General features: G+C 40.7%; 1 protein-coding gene across 2 annotated transcripts; it reads right to left on the bottom strand.

Annotated features, from left to right (window-relative positions):
- Positions 1-1,702: 1,702 nt before the first annotated feature.
- On the bottom strand, positions 1,703-19,729 carry ppm1kb (protein phosphatase, Mg2+/Mn2+ dependent 1Kb). Of its 2 annotated transcripts, none has more exons than XM_006629953.3 (7): positions 19,535-19,721; positions 15,418-15,946; positions 13,895-13,995; positions 8,151-8,316; positions 6,463-6,607; positions 5,493-5,627; positions 1,703-4,741 (listed from the first exon to the last, which is right to left on the bottom strand). In XM_006629953.3, exons 2-7 carry the CDS (start codon positions 15,852-15,854, stop codon positions 4,610-4,612), a joined length of 1,116 nt encoding a protein of 371 aa, XP_006630016.2. In that variant the 5' UTR covers positions 15,855-15,946; positions 19,535-19,721; the 3' UTR covers positions 1,703-4,609. The 2 variants fall into 2 exon arrangements, with proteins under 2 accessions (XP_006630016.2, XP_015201314.2); XM_015345828.2 differs by lacking the exon at positions 1,703-4,741 and adding an exon at positions 11,421-11,523 and having other exon boundaries at positions 5,537-5,627; positions 19,535-19,729.
- Positions 19,730-26,344: the final 6,615 nt, after the last annotated feature.

The following is a 26,344-nucleotide window of genomic DNA, read 5'->3' as shown; positions in this document are numbered from 1 at the left end:
CAGTAAGGGACTCTACAGTGAACAGAGTAGTGTGTGGTGCTACAGGACAGAGTCATGGATGCTGCACATTGGTGGTGGTGGAGGGGAGTCCCCATTACCTGTGGAGTGTACAGTAAGTGTAAGCAATTATTATAATTATTATAATTAAGTGGATACTGGCTAATGAGTCTAATTCAGTGGCTCCCAGTCCTGGTGACGCACACATCTGCTGGTTTTCATTCCAGCCCACCTTCATGAAATAACTGAAGACTTACTTTGGGAAGTTTGGGGATTTTATTTCACTTACAAAATACGACAGTTAAAACAACAATAATAATAATAATAATAATAATAATAATAATAATAATAATAATAATAATAATAATAATAATAATAATCGTTGTTATTATTAAAGTCAGTGAAGGGTTTGGTTGTGTATCTGAGGTCTTGGCTGGATCAGGAATCCAGCGGGTCTGTGGGTCACCTGGAGCAGGATTGGGAACCAGTAGTCTATAGAAACGTTGCTGCATTATCAAGTATTTAGGAGAGATGTTGACAAAATAGCCTTCGTTTATCACAGCTGCTGCCCCTCTAATTCCGTCACAGGGAGACGACCAATTAAAGCTGGTCTTAAAATAACACCCCTTAGCTCATCTCTCCTCTGACACACACTCACACTGTCTTATTATTTACAGGACGTGCAAGACATGGAACTGTCCTGCCATCTTGTAAACCACTACGCTCGGTCCCTGTCTGAAGTGTTTGTTTTTCTGCTGCCCTCCCCTGCCTCGTCTCTTAGTAACGGTGACCTCTCTTCCCCTGCTTATCCAAAGCTCCGTGACTCACTTTTACGGCATCACTATCGCCCTGCTGCTCCCACGCAAGGCTTCTCCACTTCATGCTCCTGTCTCGTCCTCGGGGAGGTCCCCTGAACCCGCTCGCCTGCTTCTGCTCTTATTCTTCCCCTCTTACAGCCCTGCAGGGGACCCAGTGCCCAAACGTGCCGTCACTAGACCCACTTCTTCAACTTCAACCTAGAAATCCTGCTTCTTCTTCACCTCATCACATACTGTGATGATGATTTTGGGTGGCACGGTGGTGCAAGCCTAAATGAGGTGCACACAATTACTTAGACGAGTCCAAAATCTATAGAATTCTAAATTCTAAAGAAGTCTCTTGTCTTTGTGGGGGAAAAAAGCAAATTAGCATATTTTACGCCTGTAAACCGGCAGACTAGCTCTATGGCTCCATCTAGTGGCAGAATGTTTGATTGCAATGAGCACCTCCGCCTGATCACACTGCTATCCAGATGTCAAAATCTATTTACTTATAATAATGATATCTATATTATATTTATCTTTCAGCTATTTCCCTCAGCCACCTTTTCTTTTCCTCATATATTATTTCACAATATTTTCATTTTGCAGCATTACTATGTTATTTTCTCTATGATCCCTGTCATTTTTCTCATAGTTCTATTTCTTACGGATCCTTCTCCATCTTAACTGAGTTGCATTCCAATGCTTTCTTTGAATGGACAACATTTAGTTTGCATATGTCTCTTTGTGTGATGAAGACCACCAAGACTACCTTACAGTTTTTACAGAGGAAAAAAAACTGTAAAGGAGCTTAATGTCCACAAAATGAAACTCTGGAAATAAAATGTCTGGTAAAAAAAATGGTACACGTTATAGACCTTTTCAATAAAATTGATCACAATCAATGTATTTTAAGAATAGTTTATTAAGAGAAATACTAAATCAAACAGACAACTTCCAAAGTATCAATTGATATACTTTATACACACAATTCTCCTGAAGAAGAGAATTTCTTAGTGAGTCACAACAATCGGCGTCATTGATCTTCACAATTAGAAAATAGGTGCAAACTGCTACAATCCTTCCACAGGCGTAACAAAACAACAGAACACATTACAGCACATTGAAAACGGGACAGAAGAGAATAAAAGTGTGTTATGTCAGGGCACATGGAAAGGCACAAGAGACTCTTGACTAGTACTATACATCCTATATGTTGGTTGAGAAAATGAATAATAAAAATATTTTTATATTAAAGTATGTTACTGTTGATTTAATTTTTCAGTAGTACTGTCTGAAAGAGAAAAAAAAATGGGAAAACACTTTCCCCAGTTACTACAAATGGTATACATAGGTTAGTTGAACTGGTTTATCAATACTTTCCAAAAAATATGATTTTGGATTGTATTTCACTTTTTCTGTTGCCGATGTGCAACGTTTTCCCTAACAAAATATATTCTCCAGAGCACACTGGTGTCTTAAACTTCATTCTTTCAGATGTGCAGAATTGTATATTTAAATAAAGCATATTAGATTAGGACAGGGATTTTATGGCCGTTTGATACTAGTATAGCTCCGAAAACATATACATCTTGGATAAGAAGGGCCATTTACAGTACCTGACACTGACAACTCTGAGATGAGGTTAATCCTCAAAGTCAGTCACGTCAATTGGAACACAAATCTGGAAGAACCACCTGCTGATTCTAGAACAGCACATCGTGAGGGAACACTTCAGGTGCCTGCTTCTATCTTTTGTGTCCTCTCTTCTCACAAGTCAATGTAAAAGCAAAGAAAATTGCCCAAGACATTCACCACAGCTGTGCTGATATGTGCTGTCAGTGGAAGCACATTTAAATAAGTATTGGGTGGACAAACGTGCAAAATAACTACGGCACTTCTAAAGAGTATTAAAGACTAATTATCACTTTATGTGCAGTAAGGTTTTTCGAACACTAATTCAAAACACAACAAAGAACATAAGAACTATAATAATGATTCTAAACAAGAGGCCATTGTACCACACCTCCTTGTTAGTTAGCAGACTGGAATAGAGGAATTCACATTAACAGGACAAAAAATAATAAAATAAATGCTGACAAGGCCTGTTACACAAGCAAGCAAATTAAGCACTCTTGGTGACATCTCAGTGAAAAGAAAATTAGCCTCAGCACGCACACCCTTGACAAGTGGAGAAATGTTAAGCTTCACAATGAAGATAGGTGGTATGGGATGTAGCCCTAAATCCCATGAAGTATGATGTACAGGATTATTTCAATGGGTGAAGAAAAGGTCGACTACAGTTCATCCTATGAGACATACTACACTCAAACACACATGGCTATTGATGAAATGCTTTTGCTCATGCTTTCACATCTGTAAAAGCCAGACTTGTGTGTATGTAGGATATACAAAGCCTCTGTGAAGCACAGCACAGAGGAAAAAGTAAATGTTGAGGATGCTATTTCCACACAGCAAGCTTACTGTACATTAGCAATATGGTATCCAGCTCTTTTTTGTTTCTTGCAACTTAAAATGGAAGGGACTTTCATACATACAAAAATACTGTACTAAAACAGCAGCATTTTGGCTAGTGACAAAATAAAATATATAAATATTAATATATACAGTACATACTATATAAATATCACAGATCTATATGCAAAGCACTTTGGACAATTAGGACTGTGCAATTACTTTATGTAAATGACTGCCCAGAATAAAAATTCCTATGTACATATTCATACTTTTTAAAAAGCTCTCATTACAAACCCACTGTGTATTTCCACTGTATCACACCTTCTACATACCGTTCTAATTGATCCTAAGTCTGTGTAGACTGTGCTTCTTCATTTTTGTGCGTTTCCATAAGAAGTCTGTTTTTCTTGGAATGCATTCAGCATAAAACTGCAAAAGACCCACCTTTTTACTAAAATATTCTTAAGGTTTCTGAACCCAATGACCAGTTTTTAGCATTTTGTGGCGACTGTTTTATATGTATCACCACAGAAGGGAGTAGAGAGGCAAGTTATTGAAGTACTAAACCCCCAGATAAAAAGGCTTCCAACTGATCAATTTGATGATGTGGTGCACTACTCAAAGCAATCTTCAGTTTACTATTGTGGAGTACAGTTAATCAAGTGAAAAGAGGGAAGCAAAAATTCAGTAAAACATGGGAGAGAGCTTTTCTTTCTATTTTTAATCTCCTACCCTCAAGATTGTATCAGGTGCATGGTATTTTCCCCAAATGCAAGACCAGCATTTACTGCCACTGAGGTAATAGCACATTCATTTGAGAGATCAGTCTCCAGCCTTTCCCAACAAATAACAAATCTCTCGCACTTCAGTCATACTTGTGGAAAAGTGCTTCTGGGTAAAACCCACCACCGGCATGTGGTCTGACAGGTTAGTGGTGCTGCTGCTACAAAAGCCCTGAAATTGCCGTGTTCGAGGTAAATAAACAGTTTTTCATTTTAAGGAGGAAAATATAATTGCATCGTGTGTAAAATTCTTCTGTCTGAATCTCATGATCCAAGGAAGCGATAACGTTCAGGACTCCCAGTTTGAGAAAAAAAAATGGGTATTCAAACCTTGTTATTATAAAGTAATCTCCCTTTTTACCAAAAGTTTAGCGTACACCATCCCTTTAGCGTACACTTCCCTGCTCTGCTGGCTCATTACTGCAGGCATATTTCTTATAGCTCACAAACAGTGCTTCCTCAGTCTTAACAATTGTTCCTTGTCAGTGCTCCGCTTGCGTAGTGCGCTGCATACAGATTATATTGCACGAAGGTTGTGTGTCACCCGGGACTTCAGGCCCATCTTCCACTGGAGACGAAGCTCCGGCTGAAGGAGAAGCTGACGTCCGAGCCCTTCTGCTTCCCCCACGCGCCGAACGGCACGACGATTATGGTGCTGTTGTCTTCCGAGCCATACTGGAGGGCCTGGGAGAGGGAACAGACATAACCAGAGCCTGGCAGGAACTTGGGCCTTGAATTTCAGGGGTTACTTCCCCTCCCCTTAACTATTACATCAGATACAACAGCCAATAACATCGATCAGGTCATATCATTACGTATCAGACGTGACATGAGGTTCAAGTTGTCAGTCACATTAAATGCCGAGTATACATCAATACATCTATCATGTGCAAAGGTCGTGTACAAATGGCTTAATCATTAAAGGTGGCATTGACTGTAAGCCCCACAGTCTAGACTTGACTGGTTTTGGCGTGAGCTCCGTCATAAGCTGAGCAGCTCACAACTGACTAAGCCTCTTGCGTCTCACTCAATGGGGCAGAGAAGCTTGCGATGGCCCGGCTAACAAAAGCTTGCTGTACAGCAGTGCACCCTGGGATAGTTGGCCAGCTGCCTGTTGGCGCTTGCAGTACTGTCAGTGAGAGACAGAACACTTCTCCAGTCAGTGCTAAGATTCTTGTAAGGCACAGGTTGGCTTGCCAAATAGCATGCAGCTTGGCAATGAACAGTGTAGTGGACAGTGTATATAGTATATAGTACAGTATATAGTATATAGTTCTTGATCTTCTCATGCAGTTGTAAAGCTGATTACCAAAGTGCTAATTCCATCCTTAAAGTGTGTGCACCAGAAAGATTACTGAACTGAAACATGAATTTTGAAGTTAAGGACAAGTCGTGCGGAACAGCTGTCTTGGAACCTGGGCTTACTCACTCTCACCTGTTCAGAGATAACCTGAGCGGCTTCTGTGGGGTCATGGCACTGATTGATGACATCGCAGATCTCCTGGCTGTTCATGATGAAGTTGATCCCGTCTGTGGTCAGTGCCAGGAAGGAGTCGTGAGCATGATGCAGCTGAAGAGATTTAAAAATCACGTCCTACTTTAGTTATCCTTAAGCCACCATGGAAAAATAATACAATCTCACACTCACAATTCAGTTTGTTTTTCTCCTTTCTTGTAACGGCAGATGACAACATGCACTATGCATCGAACGTTGAAATAACTATCATCCATCAAAAAAGTTGATAAATATTAAACTCAGGAGTGACAGCAGCATTTCCAACTTGGAGCCTGATCTTGTCAGATCTCAGAAACAAGGCTGAGCTCAGCGAGTACTGGGATGGGAGATCTCTAGAGGAAAGTCAGCTTGATGCTGTGTAGCTGGCACTGCTCCCGAAGAATCAGTGTTTCCAAACCAATGCCCAAGTATGGTGAAAAGGCACTGTGCTGTAGGAGGTGCCAAATCAAGGTCTTGATTGCTTGTTGTCCTGGCTAAATTTCCCATTCTGATCTCACACAATCTTGCCTGCCTAAAGTTCCTCCTTAGCTGAGCCGCTGAAGCAGTTTCTCACTTGAGCCACCTGTTCTGCTGTGTACTGGGGCTGCTGGCAGATAATGGCTGCCACCTGTCACCCAAGCGGGTGCTGGGTTTTAGATGTGGACAAAGTGAGACCCGTCTGTATGTACAGTATGCAATTATTAATATATTACCAAGTCGAAAAAATACAACTCCAAGGTGAAACACGAATCTGAGTTCTTCTGGGCCGTGACGGCCAGCGATAAGACTGGAACCACCAGCGTTAGCGTGACCTTCGCCGCAAGAATGTGAGCTGTCTAAAGCTGCCTTAATATCAGGAGAAACCCCAGCAGAGAAAACATACTCCCCACCAAGCACACGTAAGACTCACCGTAATCCTCTTGGTCTCAGGCTCCGCGATCACTCCTATACGCTTCAAGTCAAAGTCCCCAATGCTTCGGGTCATGGCCAGCCTGCCATTGACGTGAGGCTGCCCAAGGCTGTTCCAGGCCACAAAGCCACCACTCTTTTTTATCCTAAATAACAGAATACAACGACGCACATTAGAAAAACTGCAGGCTGCCAGATCAGTAATCTCTGCCTCAAACACTGACCCATGCTGATGGGTTGATTTTTTTTGCACAGTTCGTGCTGACTTGTGTTTAAGTTGTATGTTATTTAACTTTATTGTTGTTGCGGCGGCTGTTCTGTTCTGTGTTTACGTTTTGGTGTTTCCTTGATGTCTTTGTATTGGAGCATGCTTGCAAGTAAGCATCTCATCGCACTTTGTGCATTTGACAAACTGAACTGAACCCATCCTTTCCAGATTCCAACTCTCATTTCCAAAATTGCCCCATTACGTTCACAACTTTTCTTTGTCTCATAATACTAAAATAATATGAAGATGGTCAGAATTTGCTTAGATCTTTCAGTTTAATTTACCAGTGACACTGTCTTTTTTGGGGAATATTCCAGGAAACTTAGCGTGCAGCTTTAGAAATGGGGGCATGTATTTTTACAACAAAGAACAGCAAAATAGTCTAACATCTCAGAAGAGAATCAGAGATAAAGTCTCTGTCACTGTTCTTACAAATTGTAAGACTCAAAAACTCAAAAAGCATGAAGACTATGCAAGCGCAAATGTTTTACATGCATTCAGAGAGGACTAAAGCGTTTGGGTTAAACCACTCAAGGACTAAAATTGTGAGAACTGCGTTAATGTGCACTGTAAAGTTATCTGTACTCAGACAACATTTGCTTACTCATATAAAGCTGATCTAGAGCGCAGTGTCTCCCAGAAAGACAACTGCAAATGAGAGATATAGATAAAAAGATGGGTGTTACTGTAAGGCCATTGTATACCTCAGGAAATATGTTATTTGAGTGTAATGTCTTTTCAGTTAGGTGACTTGAAAAAGAACACTGCTGCTGTAATTGCAAGAAACATGTCATCGAAATGCTGCATTCTACAGGGACAGGTGTATTTATTGCTAAATCATGTGAATCATTACTATTGCACACGGAGAGAGGCCACTCAGCTATTGTGCAGCTCATTAAGGTACATTTTTAAGATAAATTTAGGTTTGCCACCGCAGAGGATTTGAATACAATGCCGTTGTGATTGTTCCACATTAATGATATAGTGGCTTCATACTTTTTTTTTAAATTTTGAATATGTATAATCGGCTGGGAGTATAAAAAATATTGACTGCAATTTCAAAGCATCACTGCTGCAAGCTCTAAAGCAGCAGGATGTGAAAAAAAGCCACTCAGGGCCTGAATACACGCAAGGCAGCGTAGATCTGCCTCCCGAGAGGCGGTTCTAGAGGCTGTGCAGTTCATTTTGATTTGGGTTAATTATTTCTCCTGCCTTCAGCTTCCCAAGCACCCTATTGCTCCAGCGGGCATCCTGCTGTGCCCGTGCCTTCGGCCCCGATTTTGTGCCCTAACTCCCCACATCCCCTGGCAGAGCTGGATACAAACACAGGCTTTAAATCGCTGCGGCGGCGAAGGCCCCACAGCCCCTGCGGGTCGGCCGTGAACGAATTCCAAGGCGGGACGCCCGCCCCCCCCCCCGACCTGTCCTTCTCGTCCTTCCTCTCCGGAGTGTGGTCCACCGTCAGCTTGTAGGCCTTCCCCTTGCGGCACAGCAGGGCCCGGCTGTCCCCCACGCTGGCCACCACCAGCTCGATCCCGTCTCGCAGCAGGGCCACGGTGGCTGTGGTGCCAGCGCTCAGCAGGGAGGCTGGAGGCAGAGACGCAGGCCGGTCAGCGGGGGCGGGGGGGGGCCTGCCCGCGCTCCAGCAGGGGCGCAACAGCACGGCCTCAAACAGCTCTGTCAGAGCCGCGCCAAGAGACAACACAACCAAAAACGAGACCAAACAAAACGAGGGCTGGGGGAGGGAGGGGCGGGGGTCGAGGGAGTGTTAACAGATTAAAAGTAGATTCAGAGGAGCTCTTAATTCAAGAGGCAAAGAATGCATGCACACTACCTCGAGGGTGGCCTAAAGGTTTGAAAGGAAACGTTTACACCAGGGTTTGGGACAGGTGCAGCCGTGTTACAACAAGGAGCCATCGTGAGCTGATTGATCATTTCGCATCTCTTCCTCCCAAAGAGTTCATCTCCAGTTCTGCGCTTTAAACTAAATAAGTGGGCCCGGAAATTACAGGCACTCAGGCCTAGTGCAGTGCAGAACCTAGTGTGGACTTTCCTGCCTTGGTTTCCGGGGGTATTATTGAAAAGGTAATTCAATTAGATAATCAGACTGACAAATCAGCTTTTCTTTGATAAATGTACTAGTGTTAGGTATTAAAACAATTGTGGAACGGCTGGGGTGTTATATGGGAAAGAATACTGCCACTTATTGATCAAATTAATAACTCAGTCCTTCAGACCCATCACAGCAAATTAATGCACAGTGATGGCAAACAACAGTTGAAGTTGAATTGTCCTCTATTTTTAACCCTTTCATTAGAACGTACTACTTTTCAAAAGATTTATCTGCTTTCCAATATCGTGAACTCGCCACACTACTGAATTAAGTAATTAAGTGGAAAGGTAGCATCTTTAAACCCTGATGTAAAACAGGTGGAAGGATGGTGAGAAAAATGTGGGTTACACTATGTTAAGAAAACAAAATCACTAAGGTGTTGAATTTTAGAAAAAGAAAGCAAAGATATAACTGTATAAGTTAGTTAAGAGCAGGCGTTTTTACTGCAGGATGTTAATTGGCCCATTTAACTAAGAAATATGGTACTGCACCATACCTATAACATTAATGTAGCTGAATGCTCTAGTTAGGCCACATTGAAAAAATCAATGACTGATTAAAATAAGAATATTACCCACCAGCGTGAGGGTAACAGCTTTATAATGGACACAAAGCAAAGACACATTTACTCCTTATTAAGATTACAAGGGATTTATTATCCTTGTGAAAACCTAGAATGAACACTGCCTGTCGTGACCTGGATATTAAAGAGCTGTGCAGATTTGGAGGGCTATAAAAATATTTTAGAACCCCTAAAAAGTAACCTAACACCTATACAAAATGTCTTACTTCCTTCAGCACATACAGTGAGTCTTAACGTAGATAACCCCATCAAAGGAAAAATGCACAGCATCAGACTGAGTAAGAAAGGAAGAGGAGGAGAATTTCCTTAAAACAGGAATTTAGCAGCTACCCAATAAAACTGATGAGTATCTTAAATCACATCAGTGGCAATCAAGCCTCAGACAAGAGTTCGCTACATTATGTATAATAGATGTTGTTCATGGTGAAAAAGTGATACTGAAGTATTTTACAATATGCCCTACCATTAAATAATTTATAATTTGTTTCTGATTACCGATACTGTTAAAGGTTTAAAGAAAGGTCGGATGTCCACACCATGCTGTGCTGGATTACCAGTTTGTCTTGAATCTAGTTAGGCTGCCACAAAAACTGCTGACCACTTTTTTTTTTCTGGCAAGCCCTTTTTATAAGGTACTACTAGAAACTATCAAGCTAATTTTCTCAGTGAAGCAGGCCAAAACTGAAACATGAGCCTTCCTTCTTAGATCAACATTATTATCCATTTTGTTCGTTGTCACTTCACAGCATTAACATCAGCAATAAAACTGCCCACTCTTGCTTAGTAGACCTAAGGGAAGAGAGGGAGCAGAAGGAGAAATGTCAGCCAGGGCAACAGGTCTCTTGCAAGACATCGTAATTATCCAACTACTCATCTAAACTGTCACTCTTCTACTAGTGTCATAGAAACTGCCAGTGCCAGTTTGGAAGGAGTTCATGTCTCCTTATAAAAATAAGCCAGTTTATGTCTCACTGCAGACAAAACAGCGGTAACATGTACTGTAGTTACATTTATGCAGCAGGACAGACTAATTCCAAAAGTTGTGGTCCAAAGGTGGGGTGGAGCAGGCGAATGGAAGCTGACAATAATGTAGCTCACAGGGTGTCAAGACTGGATGGATAGATGTACAATACTGGACAATACAATGACTCATAGCACACCCCTTGGACAGCAACTAAGAACAGTTTTTTTCAGTTTTCCAAGAACCTTAGGTATTATGGTATTATCATTATACCTTCTACTTTATTTTACATGATGCTGTCTTATAATGATTAGTTCAAAGGGGATGATATAATGTTCTAGTGTTGAGGTAAATTATGCACCAAGTATAAAGCATATTGTAAGCACACAGGCCTGTTGGGCAATTGTATAGAATATTGCGGACAGACATGAGAAATGTTTGGATTAAATTTATTGTGCCGTCTTCCTTGTGTGAACAATATGTCTCCAGATGTATGTCAAGGGCCTGCTCTAAGCTGTGTGAATCTAGTCATCAAGTTGAATTGATGATGATAAGTGCTGACGTGATCAAATGATAAGTGTTCTACTGCCTTTCAGTTGTTTCCAAGACAGCTCCATAATCTTTACATGGAGACGACAGAGTTGTCAAGGGGATCTGGCACACAAACATTCTCAACAAAACACCAGGGAAACTGAAGACAAAATACGGTGTCAAGGCTGAATTACAGGTATGGGGGAGTCGTGGATTTCGAAGCCATTGGAAATGCCTTCACTTCCTCTGAGGAGATAGTCACTGCAGCAGCTGCCAATCAGAACTCTCCATGCATGAACACAGCAGAGTGGCAGTTTCTATGACAACAAGAGTCGCAGTACAACTACAGTGCCAAGTCAGATTAAAAGTAGGATTCTGCATAATTTAAAAGAAAATAAAAAGACAATTACTGTACTTTTATCAAACTTATCATTTGCTTGACAGTTGGTATTAGAAAGCTAATGGCTTTTTTTTTGTTGTTTAAGAAAGATCTTAACACTCACTGGGCATTTACTACTGCATGTGTCATCTCAACTACAGTGTGAGAGAGAGAAAAGATGAGGAACCTTCCAGTAGTCCAGGTTAGGAACCGCTGGACTCCTTCACCTGGGACAAAATAAAGCAGTTCTCCTCCCACTGAAGCCCACCAAAAAAGTGTCCGTGGCCTCCAACTCTAGAGACTGTAAGCTGGTCAGCAGCTCTGCTACAAATAACACGCACACAGAGGCAAATAGGAAATTTCACGCGCCGATTCCGGCCAAACATTTTAGACAAATTAGTAAAATAAGATTTTTAAAAAACATCTTTAACACAGGGGTAGTAAGAGCTGCCAAAGAAGGACTACTAGGGTTGCCAACCCCCCCAGAACTTCTCCGGAGTGCGGAGGAAGATCGATTTCCCATCTGCTGCCTGCAGCAGCACTCTCCTGAGGGCGGATGTGCAGTAGAGGTTCGTAACAGGCTTTCCAAGGTGGAAGTATTGTTTACAGGATTTCTCGTGAGAGTCTAATTCCCTGTCCTAAATCCAGTCTCCATGGAAAACATTTACAACTTTAGAGGCTGGCTCCAATTTAAGAAGGAGTATATTATTTTCAATAATTTAATCTAAAAATCAAGTAAGATCTACCCAGCGCTCTTTATAATAAGACTGGAGACTCATGAGACCCCCTAAAAGCAGCACGAAGCTACTTATTGTATTGTAACTCAGAAAAGTGCATTAGGGGGAAGAAATTGTGGCTGTTGGCCGTATTGTTTCTCCACAACCATGCAAATCAGAAATGGAGTGCACTTAACACTCCTGACCAAGCAACAATAAACATGATCGAAATTGGGCTTTGATGTGTTTGGGAAACGCACAAGACACAAACCCATCTGTTAAAGTTTCAGAGAGCTACGAGTGCCTAACAGTCCATCACGCCACACAAGGACATTCTCAGGACTTGTACCCCTTAGTTGGCAACCCTTGCATTAGCCATTCTCTGCCTGCTGCTGCTTATTAGATCATTAGGAGCAACACCAGTATAGATCACTTTAGTCTGTTTTGTTGCAAAGCCAGAGGGAGTGAATTTAGGGTACAGTGTTGTGTCAGTAGTGACATGAGAATAAAACAGCAATGAAATAATAACAACAACAATTCAGTTAACACACTACGTAAATAAATGATGTATTTGTCTTTTATCAGCCAAAAAATAGTATTTTAGAAGTATGGACTGTCTGAAACTAGTGCATTGTGCTTCATTTTAAGCTTTAGAAAGTTATTATGAACATATCCATATAAAAACAAGCAAAAATTAAAGACCATGTATCTTTCATAAACTATGTATAGTAGACAAAATGGTGCTTGATCTTTATGTACAGTTCAATGCAGACATACTGTAGTATCTGTGAAATGTACAGTATGTCAGGATAATTGAGTCAATGTGGTTTCAATGTACAAACTGAACAGAAAAAAGAAAGTGGGTACAGAAATGTCACAGATATCCCCAATATAAGAAATCTCTGTGTACTGTAGTGTCATATTTCCATATGTAAACTGTAGTAGCACATTCATTCCTATCATGTGTTAAGAGTCATAAGAGATATTAACTCTGCAGTTCGAAAGAATCAGCTTTAAGTGTAAACATAAACGCTTCTAATTAAAATCAAATCACAGGGATTGCAAGGTTAGACAAAGGAACATTCTCAACCAGTTGTTAAGCACAAAAAGCATTGCAAGAGCATTCCAGCACAGTGCTCTTCTACTGCATGACACTGAGTAACCCTGTATCCCATAGCTACACAGTGCTACACTGTGGCAGGATAATAAAAAACACAGTATCCTTCTTTCTTTAAAACAGATGCAATTATTTACGAATAAGCTGTTTTTAATGCCATGATTAAATTTAAAACGTTTACTGAAAATCCCTACAGAAAAACCATTTTGACATTTTAGCTGGAATAGCTTTCTATATTCCGAGGGAACCTTTGCTAATGACTGAAACATCAGTTTTTTATCTTTGATATAAACGTAAAGTAGGTAAAAAAGGTATTATTTTTTATTGGCTAAATCATCTACCCTCCCCTTCAAAATTTACAGGAATGTCTCCCGTGACAGCCAGACATAGCGCAACACAGTTGTACTGCCAATGTCTGCTCGTACTGCAGACTGTGAATACAAGTTTGCTTTGCTGTATGACATCAGCAGTTTAAGATTTGTTAGAACATTATTTTTGTAAACTACTAAAGAGGATATTTTTGCAGCAATGTAAACTGTTGAATGAAATGACGGTGGCCTGAATCAGGTTTTAAAGGCTACATAGAGCCTTTAGTTCACAGCAGCCAGAAAACCCCTTGCAAACTACCAGATAAATTCTCATTCATATATCAGATTACTGCATGTGTATATAAACCACCAAACTATAAGACACAACATTTCTTTCCTAACTGTGGGTTTACCAACTCATTCGTCACAGTAGCAAGATGCTTTTCTTCATACATACCATCAGCAGAGAGGTGCACGTGTCTTGCCAGGGCTTTATCAATTTCCAGGAATGCTTTGGCCAAAACCACCTCCAGATTCTCCTCTTCTGCTACCAGATCTCTAAAATGGCAAAGGTTCATGCACAAGTAAATAAAATATCCCAACAAATGTGCGAGGAGCAGTTTTTATTCCAGGCGTATCCATCACACCAAGATTCACATTCTGAGCCAGCCCAGAAGGCTGTAAAATAGAGAACCGTGTATTTCTATATCAGACATTTTCCTGTTTATTTCCAACATATAGAAGTGCTGACTATGTTAATGGCATACTCCAGTTTCTACGGCTATTAATGGAATAGACGTACAACATGGAGAGTATGGAAAATAAGAACAAAGGATGGAAATTCATTATATACTGAACTTCGAAAGAAACATCACTTATAACTGCAGCAAATTCACATAGTTACTATGAAGAAAATGGCAAAAACATTGCACTGCATTGACATTTTATTGAACAGACGTGCCACAGGTTAATTCGTTGGTCTGTTTAATATTTATCATCAGCCAGGAGTCTTTCTGTGGAAATGACAGGATAGGAGTCTATATGCACACTGTTGCAAGCAATACAAACTGTGCATATGCAGTGAATGCTTCTGGCAGCAGGTTGCCCTTTCTTGTAGAATACTGTTCCATTCCTCTCACACAGCCTGCACAAGCATGGAGTGAATCCGTTCACCAATCTCTGAGCCCTAGCCTGAGCCACACACATCTTAAATCTCTTCTACAATGTTTTGCATTGCCCTGTCTTTCTAGATTATCTTGGAATATATATATATAAGTACTGGTTAAGAAAAATGTCTAAAATCTCAGGTGGAATGGTCATGTGCCCTAAGACTGAACTAATCTTTTCTACCAGTCAGAAATGAAACTGTCCAAGCGCATTGCACAACTCTATGGGAGTACACCACCTACACCTACACCAGTGGGATGAGAACACAGTAAAATACTGCATGTAAGAGCAATACAAGCAAGACAAAACTCACACACATTGTGTCTGTGAGGAGCAGTACCACACTCTCACACACACTGTGTCTGTGAGGAGCAGTACCACACTCTCACACACACTGTGTCTGTGAGGAGCAGTACCACACTCTCACACACACTGTGTCTGTGAGGAGCAGTACCACACTCTCACACACACTGTGTCTGTGTAGAATAGTAACACACATACTGCAAGACAAATTCCAAACAAGACAGCTGCCTGGAACTGGGCTTCACTTTGACTCTGATGCTCATTATAGGAAAAAGTGGTGCGACCTACACTGTATTGCTTTTCCTCTTTTAACCATCTCTCAGGAACCTTCCTTCAGGCCCACTAACAAAGCTCAGGTTTCACGCGACGGGGAGGACTAGAACAGCAATCAGCGACACATCTGCTCCTGCTGATTCACGTTGAAGAGGAAACGTACGAGGACACCAAAATTAAATGAAGGAGGGGACAAAAAAAAACAATCAAGAAGGCGCGTCAGCGTAGGAGACCTACTGGATGTATTTCTCCATGAACTTGTTGCAGAAGTCGGCAGCCACTGGCCCCCCATGCCCATCATACACTGCGAAATAGAGAACGTTCTCGGTCATCTGCGACACCTGGAAGCGGTCCTCATTCTCCCTGCGCTTGCCAATCTGCGAGGCACAGCCCACCTTGGACACGCTCACTTTGGGGATGGGCTTGCCGTATTTGATGCTGGAGGGCATCAGGATGGGCTCGTCGATCCGGTTATCCCAGATCCCGAAGGCATCCCAGGTGGTGGGGCGGCCGCTGCCATCCGGGTCGAACCTGGAATTGCTGAGCCTGGCGGGGGAAACGCAGTGGAAGTGATGCCTGTCCTCCTGCAGGCGCCTGGACGTCGTCAACAGCGCCCGGCTCCGCACTTGCAATCCGCCGGGCCTGAGCAGATTGATCAGTGCGCCTACTGACATCACTCGGCTCCGCGCGGGACAGAGCGGAAGGCGAAACCGCGATTCTGCTCTCCCACGGGTGTCGCGCTTCCTGCGACGCTTTCAAGGGCGCACTGAAAGAAAGGGGAGAAAAGGGAGAGGCAAAAGGGGGACAGTTATGCTCACTGGCCACGATTCGCTGGTCTAAATGAAAAATTGATCAAAATCCCCCGGCAGGCCGTACACCAGCTGGAATTTTCCATCAGGCACACCGGCTGAATCACTGGGAAAAACGCCAGTGCAGGCTGTAATCTCCCCGGAAAGACCGACGACTCTAAGGAATCACACTGGTTTAAAGGCCCACATGATTCGTTTGTTTATATACAATCAAAGACCGCTCCTCCGCGACGGCGTACTACTGCCGTGAAGGCGGGGGCTGGCAGGAAAAGCACACGAGCCTCTGACTGCAGCCCTACAGAAACCTCGCCCAGCGGGAAGTGGTACAATTTCCGTGCCGAAGAAGGCAGAAATGTACCCAAGGTTGAAAGCCACACACATCTGCTGCAAGATCACTCATCATCCACACGTGCCAGATCATCCAAATTTCCCACAGTTCACTAACACACCCAACGGCCGTAACAGTCTACTGATAAAAGAAAAGAAAACAGTGCATCACTCACACCTGTATAGGAATTCTGCCTTCAAAGAAAGTTTAATGCCTGAGACTTGTTTCTGAATAGATTCAGACTGGAAGGGAATAACTGTGTTGAGGTCTCACATATGGCATCTATATTTCTACAAAAAGAAGCCCGGAAAGTTCTTTCATAGGCATTCAATTATGAAAAGAAATATCAGACAGTTTATATACTGTTATATTTACAGTTTGGTTTCTAATTCTTACTTTTCTGCAAAGATTTAAATCTGTTCGTGTGGCCCACAGGGTTGTTGCTAGCCTGGCACAGGTACCTTGTAGCAAGGTACTGTAGGTTTGAGTAAATCCCAGCTTTACTCTCATCATGAGACCTGACCATTCTCATAAAATAAAACCATATACATGCTTCTGCTCGTAAATATTGGGGTACATACGAGTGGTTCCCTTATCGGCAAGGCCTTGAAGACAACTCTACTTTCAACGCAGCTTGTCTTCACAGCAGAGAAAGGTGCAGCAGACTGACTTCTGTACACAGTAGATTTAAAGGCCACCTGCAGTACCACTGATGCTGCGTGGGGTTTTAGAAATATTTTTGATATTCGTGGAGTACACCAGACTTCGTCACGCCCTGGCTACAGACTGATGTTATGGGAGTGGGATTCCATTTAGAGCTATCCCTTCTTTAACAAGAAGCTTGAGAAACAAAGGCTGCACACAAGAACCTGGGACCGACGCGTTATGAAGGTAAAACAAGCTACAAAAAACGGGCATGAGATAAGCGAGCTCTATTTGCGTTTATGCTGCGCTTATTATTCATTTGGCTGATGCCTCTACACAAAGTGATTTAGTATTTGCAGAAATTTGCACGATTGGGCCTTTTACTGAAGCAGTCAGATTGAAAAGCTTTGTTCCAGGGGAGTGCAGCAGTATCCAGCTGGATATCATCCCTTCTTGTGGACTGTTTGAGGACATTAGACATGTGACGCGAATATCAGTTTCTATGTTTCTACGCTGTGGATTAAGTCTAAACTTCACTCGTTCACTGTGTTACTTGAGCAACACAGCAGCAGAAGGAATAAAACACAGACGGTTCAGTAAACAGCCAAATCTGTTTCAACTGCAAACTCAAATGCCTTTTCTCTCCGAGAACACAATAGATGCTCTATAATCATTAACTAAAAACAGGCAAATCCGTGCTCTGAGTACAAATGAGCAAACTGGCTGAATCTCATACATCAAATACAGAAACTTTCAACCTTGGTCCTAGAGAACTGGTGTCTCCAAGTTTCTGTGGTTAATCTGAAGTGTGTTTTGTATCTATCACCTCTGCGAGACACAACAAAAAGCTCATCATGGGACAGTTTGATATAGCACCAACCTTTTGGGTCAGATTCTCATGAACTGATCACTTTACATTCACAGCTGTTCAGTCTCTGCAGGGGGGACTGATTTTAAGGTCTGTATGCTGACGCTACTGAAAACCGTGTCCTTGTACTCTGAGCCGAGTGAAAAAAACAAGTAAACAGTCTAAACAAGCAAACAGATCAATTAATCAATTAGCACTGGTAATTAAGAGCTCAACTAGAAGGAAAATCAGCAGGCACAGCGCTCCGCAGATTACCTAAAGACCACTGAATTGGTTTCGACACCGGTATAAATTTATCAACTAAAAACATTATTTCTGAGAGAACTGTTGAAGGGCGGAGATTATCAGCACTCGGCCACCATGGCAAAATGTCAACCAAAACTACACCTCGGGGGGGAAAAATACCGAGACGTTTGGTCCATTAAAACGTATTAAAAACGTAGATCCTCCCAATCTTGATATTTTAAATAAAACTAATCCAATCCACGAACGATTAAACGTAAACGAGTCGGTTCTTCTAGTGATGATAATGCACCGGGTTGCATCCACCATTTGACCATAAATAAGGGTGACCAGACGTCCTCTTTACACCGGACATGTCCACTTTTTGAGACCGGGGTTTATACAATTCCAACAATTGTCCGGGATTGTGTTTTGCTCGTTAATCAGACTCTAAACAAACACAGCCTACATATTTTCCTTCGTTCCATGCAGTACCGGCAGATGTTTTGAACTTACACACAGGGTGGCTTGAAAGGGGCTTTTGTGTGTTTGGGGGGGGGTGTTTTTATGGCCATGAAAAATAACAATGTTTAACGTGTTTCATTATATTTCAAAATGTTTCGTTAAAACTGATCATTTTTTGCAGCCAATGAAGACTTCTCCTAAATTGTGATGTCTTCATTTTTTCCTCTGGTGTTAAGACTTTTGTTGTGTTCAAATGAAAAAAAAAGTTTAAAATAGGGCTATAATGGCTATAATATACTGTATTTTTGTTTTTTGTTTCTTGTTTGCCATTAAGGAAAAGAAATAGCAACCCTGCAACTGTTTAAAAGTTTACTAAGAAGTTAAATAATTAAAAAAAGATAGTTTAAATGGATTTTTTTAATTAGAAAAAGTAAGAAAAATGCATTACTTTGGAGGCATGTGTCGAGTGTCGATTATCCCCCCGTCCTCTTTTTTGAAAACCAAAACATGGTCACCCTACCCTAAATGCCATTTCGTCAGAGGAACTATTTTGGTTCCGTCCAATCAATTTGATCCAATTTCTGTTCTGGGCTGAGGCCAGGTCTAAGAAAACAGACATTTACGACTCCCGTTTTCTTTTTTTTGGGGGGGGACGTTTGTCAAGATTTCTGAATGACCTGTGCGCAAAGACGTCCTTGACTTAGTTTAGGTAAGTGACGCAACACTTCAGTGGCGCCTCAAGCGGCATTACGCAGTCTCGATGTGGAGCCCGAACATGAATCAATATGTGCCATTCCTCCACGCATCGGCTGTGAGGCCGCTCATTTTTCGTAAACAAAACCCCAGCAAAATTGGGATCGATCCCAATTTTTTGCCCCCCTTGTCTGATCACCAGAGGCATGCAAAACACTAGCCGTCGTCTCAAGCTCCGCTCAGCCCCCTTTTCCAAGATCTAGGCTTCGCCGCCCAGCTCACGGTTTGCAGGTTGGCATTTCCGCAGAAACACGGCCCCCTTACCTTGGTCTCTGAGAAGCAGCCTCCTCGCACCCCTGGGTGATGATAGTATTATTAGTAGTAGTATGGATAACTGTACTCCCGGTCCGTGGCGATTGCTGCAATAGCGAACAATCGCAGGATGCGCACTGTACTCCTTTCAATTACAATGTGGCAGATTGTCGATTACTGAAGGGGGCTCGACCAAGCTGCTGCTTCACTGACGTCGTGATCCGCCAATCGGAGCCCGGCGCCGACCGAGGACAGCCAATCGCCGGGCCTGGTCATTCCCCCGGGAGGCGGGACGTAGCGGTGATTGTCATGTCGAAGGCCCAATCAGCCTCAAAAACGCGCCGGGAGAAAAAGAGAAACAAGACATTTATCCTACATGACGCCGGCTTAGCGGCGGGGCTGCCGTCCTGTTTCATGTGAATGATGGAGAGATAAATGAGGGAGAATGTGAAGTGTGCGGTGCGAGATATTGATATATTCCTCCTCAACGCCCAATGTCCAGAAAGACTTGGCGACATGCTGGCCGAGTGGCTGGTGCAAAGACATGTCTCATTTGTCCGCGAATTACGTTTTAATGAAAGCCTCGTGAAAATAAAAAAATCTCAGGAAAGACACTTTTTCTATCGATTTATTGTGTGCAATTACACATATTACTCAATGCAGAATTGTGGTGCAATTATATCGATGTTAGCTTTGCTCTTTTTTTATCTGATAGCCTGACAAACCAAGGAACATAGCGCATCTCTCCTCTGATTTACAGAAACCAGGCCTTAAACTGCAGTGGGCGTTGTAGGAAATCTCTGATTCTGATTTGTCCGACTGGAGACCAATAATTGAGTGTTAAGCTCCGCCGGTGACGTCTGTTTGGGCTGAATGTCTTTGCTAGGTTAAAGTTTGACTTCTCCGTTTCTTTCCGAGGGGTACACGTCTGTATTGATTTCGGTATTATTGTAGTGAGGCTCCGCTTCCAAAGTCTAAATTAGGGGACCTCTGTCACTGTCCTAGAAAAGGTGTGACAAAATATTTTAACTTATTTGTTCAGTAACGTTGAAGACAATATGTACAGGAAACAAACGGCACCTTCTGAGTTCCTTGATCAGTGCTGATCAGTCCTACTCAGAAAGATTAGCTTGCAAAACTAAATGTCAAAATAAAAACTTTATTGCACGTATTTAAATGACTGATCTACTGCCATCAAGATGATAATAAAGGATTAAGAAAATAATACTTAATTAAACAGCATTATTTATATGCAGAGCATGCTTTTTACATACAGGGAATTGTATTTTCTCAGAAACCCAATCTGAGATAAGATTAAACGCTCAGTAGTTTATAAAACGTTGCCCTTAACACCATTGCGTAGTTAGATTTAGTGTATAATGCCCTCTAGCGGTACAATGTATAACAGAACCTGTTAAGTACTTTAAGGTCAGTGTCTTGGTAACATATTTAAATAATGTGGTAAAACATAGATGGTAAATCAGTGCATCTATAAACTGCAACCATTGTAAATGTTTACCATCATTTGTAATATTGGAATTTCATGAGGAAACCTTACCTTCCCAAGATCTGACCTGTCTTGGTCAGATAACTGCTTTAAGCAGCAGAGTATGTATTTCAATAGGAATTACAAAGGCAGTTGTATAGGTGTAAATTTTCACAGTCGATTTCACGGTTACATCTGTACTTCCTGTGTTGTGTATGAACAGTATTTAAAAGGGCTGCCATTAAAGCTTTGTTAAAAAGGTACAGTTTGGAATCTAGAGTGTCCTGTAATTACAGGCCTATATCTCTTCTTCCATTTTGTGTCAAAGACAGAGGAACATACTGTTGCATTTAAACTATAAAATAGTTTACTACAAACTCTCCTCAAACTCCTTTGGTCTGTAGATTGATCGTTTTCCTTAATTAAGACTTTTGTGTTTCATAGTCAGACATTTTGTGTTGTACCATTAAGGATGTGAAAAAAGAGGAACTCAAGTACTGTGCTGTCATGACATTTTTGAAAGCAGAGAACACAGAATATTTTTTTTATGAAATCTGGTTTAAAGTGATCTCTGAGGTTGGAAAAAATGTCCAGAATCCCTTTCTACCTACATTTTATTTGAAAGGAGTTTTTTTTTTTCAAAACTCGGGTTCTTCCTCTTCAGCTTCCTTATGGAGTATATTTCCTGCATTCTTACTGAAGGCTGAAAGTATCCAAAACTTAGTCTCACCCCCCTTGAGATCACTGTCAGTCCCAAAACTGGTTGGTGGAGTATGGAACAAGCTACCCAGCAATTTTGTTGAAGCCGATGCTCTGGCTTACTTTAAGAATTGGCTGGATGAGATCCTTGAATCAATTAATTACTAATTACCATACAGGCTACATGGCCCGAATGGCCTCTTTTCATCCTGTTTTATGTTCTATCGTTTAATAACGAGCAATGAGTCTGCATCACATGTGAAGCATGACTTGGCTATGCTTTGGTGGGACAGAAGAAAGATTTGCTAATGGTTGTTCCATACCTGAAAAATGCCCAAACACAGGCAAGAATATGAAGAGACTGTGGTGAGATCATAGTAAAAAAAAAACACTCTGAGTTGGAGATTGAATACTTTCCTTGGTGCAGATTTGAATACTTTCCTGAATCATGACATGATGCTATGTACTGTAAAGCAGATACCCTGATGTATCTTTTGGTAAAAGCCTTAGGAAATTCTGAAGCATTTTTGTAATTAATTAAGTACATGTATACATATTGTCCAATGTATTTTTACAATACATTTATTATTTTCTTATTCATGATATTGTCTCACTGTTTACCTTCCTAGGCAAATATATTTATCACATGAATCTCAGCAGTCACACCAGTTTCTTGAAAGATGTCTAGGTACTGGCTTCAACAACAACACATTCATGACAGCTGTGTGTTATTTCCATACCATACTGACAAGGTTTCTTTGGTGGAAGCACTCCCTGATATGGATCCAGTAAAGGTGCACGTAGTGTTTCACACAAGTATATTGAATGTTGGCAGTTTTTTGTTTAATAAATAATGACATTAAAGTAAAATGTGTGTGTTATCTGTCACATGAGATTAGATAAAACTATTGTTAAGGCTTGGTGAGGACTAGATAAAGGTTAGACACCATAAAATCACAATGTGGTGTATATGACTGAGAAAAACCTAGATTCATATATATATATATAAACAGGGATTTTGAATTTAATCTAAACATAATTGTATATTGAATAGAAATATAATTGTTATATTTGAATATACATGAGCTCTAGATATTACACAACATTAAAAAGCAGAACTGTCAGACCACTAATTCCGCTTTGTAACATTTAAAGTCAGCAGCCACAGTGAAACTGCTGTTTCACCTTTACTACTATCTCCAGCTATTAATGTTTGTGTTTGTATATTTATTTCCTTTTAGCAGCCATCAGGAAGAGCTAATTATTTCTAGACTGCCTTAGCTGGTTTAGAGGAGTTGTCTCGATTTAGTTCACTTTGGTTTTAGAGTTGAGACTGTCCTATGAAGCTTCTTTTGTTATCGGAGAATCTTGGTTAGTTTGTATTAAAATTGGTCTTTATATTGTTCGTATGAAAATTGAGAGGACAATTGAGAATAGATTCTCAAATTGATCTTTGTAAACAATTGTAGATCAATAATGTGTGTCTTTCATTTTGAGTTAAGTTTGTAGTTGTTGTAAAAAGCTTTGTGTTTTAAGTTATTTTTCCTTTATTTAACCACCAGAAACAAAGAAATGCGGTGGCCACAATCTGAGTCATTCAAGACTGTGGGCGGAGGTGCCAGTGTCCTTCCTTAATTTGCATTCTAGACAAGCAGGTGTCAGGATCCTGTTTTTAACATTGGTTTGACTTCAGCGATTTACATGATTCCCTCATAAGGTTTTACTATGTATATGCAGAATATCAAAAGATAAATTAATTACAGTAGCAACAGATTCACAAAGTTCTTATCAGGGAAATGGCCATCTGGTTTTGTAGCAGGTACGCGGACATTTCCTCGAACAGACGTGACTGAGATACATTCATGCTACTAATCAACATTTCTCATCAACAGTGCTGATCAGCAGGGCTCAGCTGTGAAAGTCACAAGCTAGGGAGCTGAGAGTTCATGGTTCAGGCAACACAAGCTGCTTGCCCACATGCTTCGTAGCAGTTTGCAGACACTTGTGTGGCTCTGTCTCATTGCTCTCATAGGTTCTGGACAAGCCAGTACCTGGCATTGGCTAAATGTTTTCCCAACTAATTCCAGATATGCACAATAGGTCCCCAGTCTGGGGGGTTGGGCATGAATTAAGTAACTGGCATGGTTCAAATGTCAGACTCTTGTTAAATAAACTCTTTAGTATTGTGTAAATACTAAAAATGTTTCCGTGTCAATTGCAACCAGCATACTGGTGTGTAGCTCTGCAATATATTCTCATGTTCATCGCAACTGACCCTTTTTGACAGTGGCTCATGACCTTGGTCCTAAGGTACCCCTGTTTCCACCAGCTTGTGTTACATCCAAGGTCTAAACCGCAGCCTAACAGACTCAGATTGACTGTCAGAGGTATTTTTAAGGGTGAGTGGGATTTGTCATTGGAATCGATCCCGTATCCATTTGTGAGGATCACAACTTCTCTCGCTCTGTTGTGTGTTAACTTGAGCTTGAAATGTAACCCGTCGTACCTCTGCGGAATGAAAAAGAAAAGCGATGTCTGTGTGATACATTGTCGTGGCCACCTGTATCTGATTCTCCCTAACTCGATGAACTGTTCAGTGCTGTTTAGACAGAAACGAGGCTTGCAAACTCTAAATAAACACGCCAAGGAGAGAAGTTCTGTTTGCAGAACAATACACGTTTGAATCAGGGGAAATGTCGAAGCCGAGGACTCGGCCGAACAAAGTGTTTAAACAAATAAGCAGGTAAATAAAAGGCCTCGTTAAAGAAAGGTGGGGTGAGGAAGATCATACAAATGATTTCCAACGGCAACAGCACTACATTCAGGTCCAACAGCACTTCCTAAAAGGGCCACAGGGTGGCGCTGCTCTCCAGAGCAACATTTTTTGAAACATTGAAAACATTTTCAGACATGAAACATTTTTCTAAAATTAAACTAACCCTAACCCCAAAAAGAAATACAATAAATCTTGATTTATTATTGAATGGGATTAGTGCGTAAGTATAATCTTGTCTGAAAATAATCTAGCACTTCAAAGTTTATTTAGCAATTGTTCACTAATCATAATAAAGGTGTCTAATAAATATGTATGTTTAATACACGAGGTGAAGACATTATTTGCTCGATAACACAGACCTCCCAGAAATTAGCGGATCAATACATGTGAATATATTAATTAGGACCCGTGCTTTATCTAGCACTTGTATCAGGCCAGACTGATTTGGGGCAAAGGAAAAACACCAAAATCTGGGAGGAAGATATTTCTGTGCATATCTCCTGGGAATTTCAGAGAATCGCGATTATTCAGCTATTTAAATTTGACCAAACAATGTACGCGTGTCCACTTGATACTCAAATACCATTTTGGACATTATTGGATTTTTTTTGTGCCCTCTGGATGTTTCGTTCGATATACACATTCAGATTTATCCATTTAATACAAAAGTCATTATTTAAAAAAAAATGTTTTCTATATCTAAAATATAAAATACGATCTTTAGAACATATTGAAAACCATAGTCAAATACTGCAAAAGATTTCTATAAAAATGAAGCTCATTACGTGTCTAATGTTTTAAATGTATTTAACTGCATATATAAATAATTTAATTAGGGTTCTTATTATCATTTATTCTTGAGTGTAGATAGCGTAATTTTCCAAAAGCATTCTGGCATAAATACATGCATGTAAGAAGAACATTTCTAATATGATTAACTCAATTAACTCAATACAGAAAACATTACATTTTATTTGGACACGCGTATTTAGTGTTTTATCTAAAGATATTTTTAAACTTGATGTTCTGCGACACGTTTTGATCAATTTTAAATGATAAAATAATACTTTGCTAAATAAATGGCTAAATACCGTCATTGGTACCGTATCGGGCTAGAAGCTAAAAGTTGCGCAATTTTTATATACTGATTTCTAAAAGCCCAAAAGATCAATCAAACATACACCGTGTCATATTTCAAATTAAACCTTGTTATTCAACATTTAAGATGATTATTGTTTCTTGTGAGGACATCAACATTTCCAAAAGGCTAGGATTTTTTCCCATTATTTAAAATAAAGCTAGATTGAACAAGAAACGTCACAACTTCTCGCGGTTAATTTACAAGTTGAACAACATTGTGTGACTGGCAGATATGGAACTATTCCTTTGAGATATTTTCTTGATTTACTTTGAATCATTAGACTGCACAGACTCCAGAAATTTCGAAAAACTATTAGAACTGAAACATTTTAGTGGAGAACGAAGACATAATTTGAAGGGACAATTGAGATAAAGAAACATTTTAGACTCTAGAAATCTCTTCATTGGTGATTCACCCGATCTGAACTCGCAAATGTAGTTTACTAACAATGCTTTTATCACAGAATATTAATATAGAAGAAATGGCATTGTGCCAAAAAAAACTAAAAAAACTTCTCCATATTTGAACATACGTTTAGGCTGCATCAATTTAAATCATCGTATTTAAAAATGTCATCTAAAGATCCGTAGAAAAGCCTCGTTTTCTGCGCCAGTCTGTCTTTTATGTCACTATCACTTAGATTTAATGGCGAGGAATCCTTTCATAAATGACAGTAGCCAACCAAAAACACTCTCTGTGAAGAAACGCAAGAAATGCAAC

Source organism: Lepisosteus oculatus, chromosome 1 (genome assembly GCF_040954835.1).
Source record: "Lepisosteus oculatus isolate fLepOcu1 chromosome 1, fLepOcu1.hap2, whole genome shotgun sequence".
Classification (NCBI taxonomy): domain Eukaryota; kingdom Metazoa; phylum Chordata; class Actinopteri; order Semionotiformes; family Lepisosteidae; genus Lepisosteus; species Lepisosteus oculatus.
The sequence above is the reverse complement of the archived record's forward strand: the minus strand, read 5'-3'. Positions and strand labels throughout refer to the sequence as shown.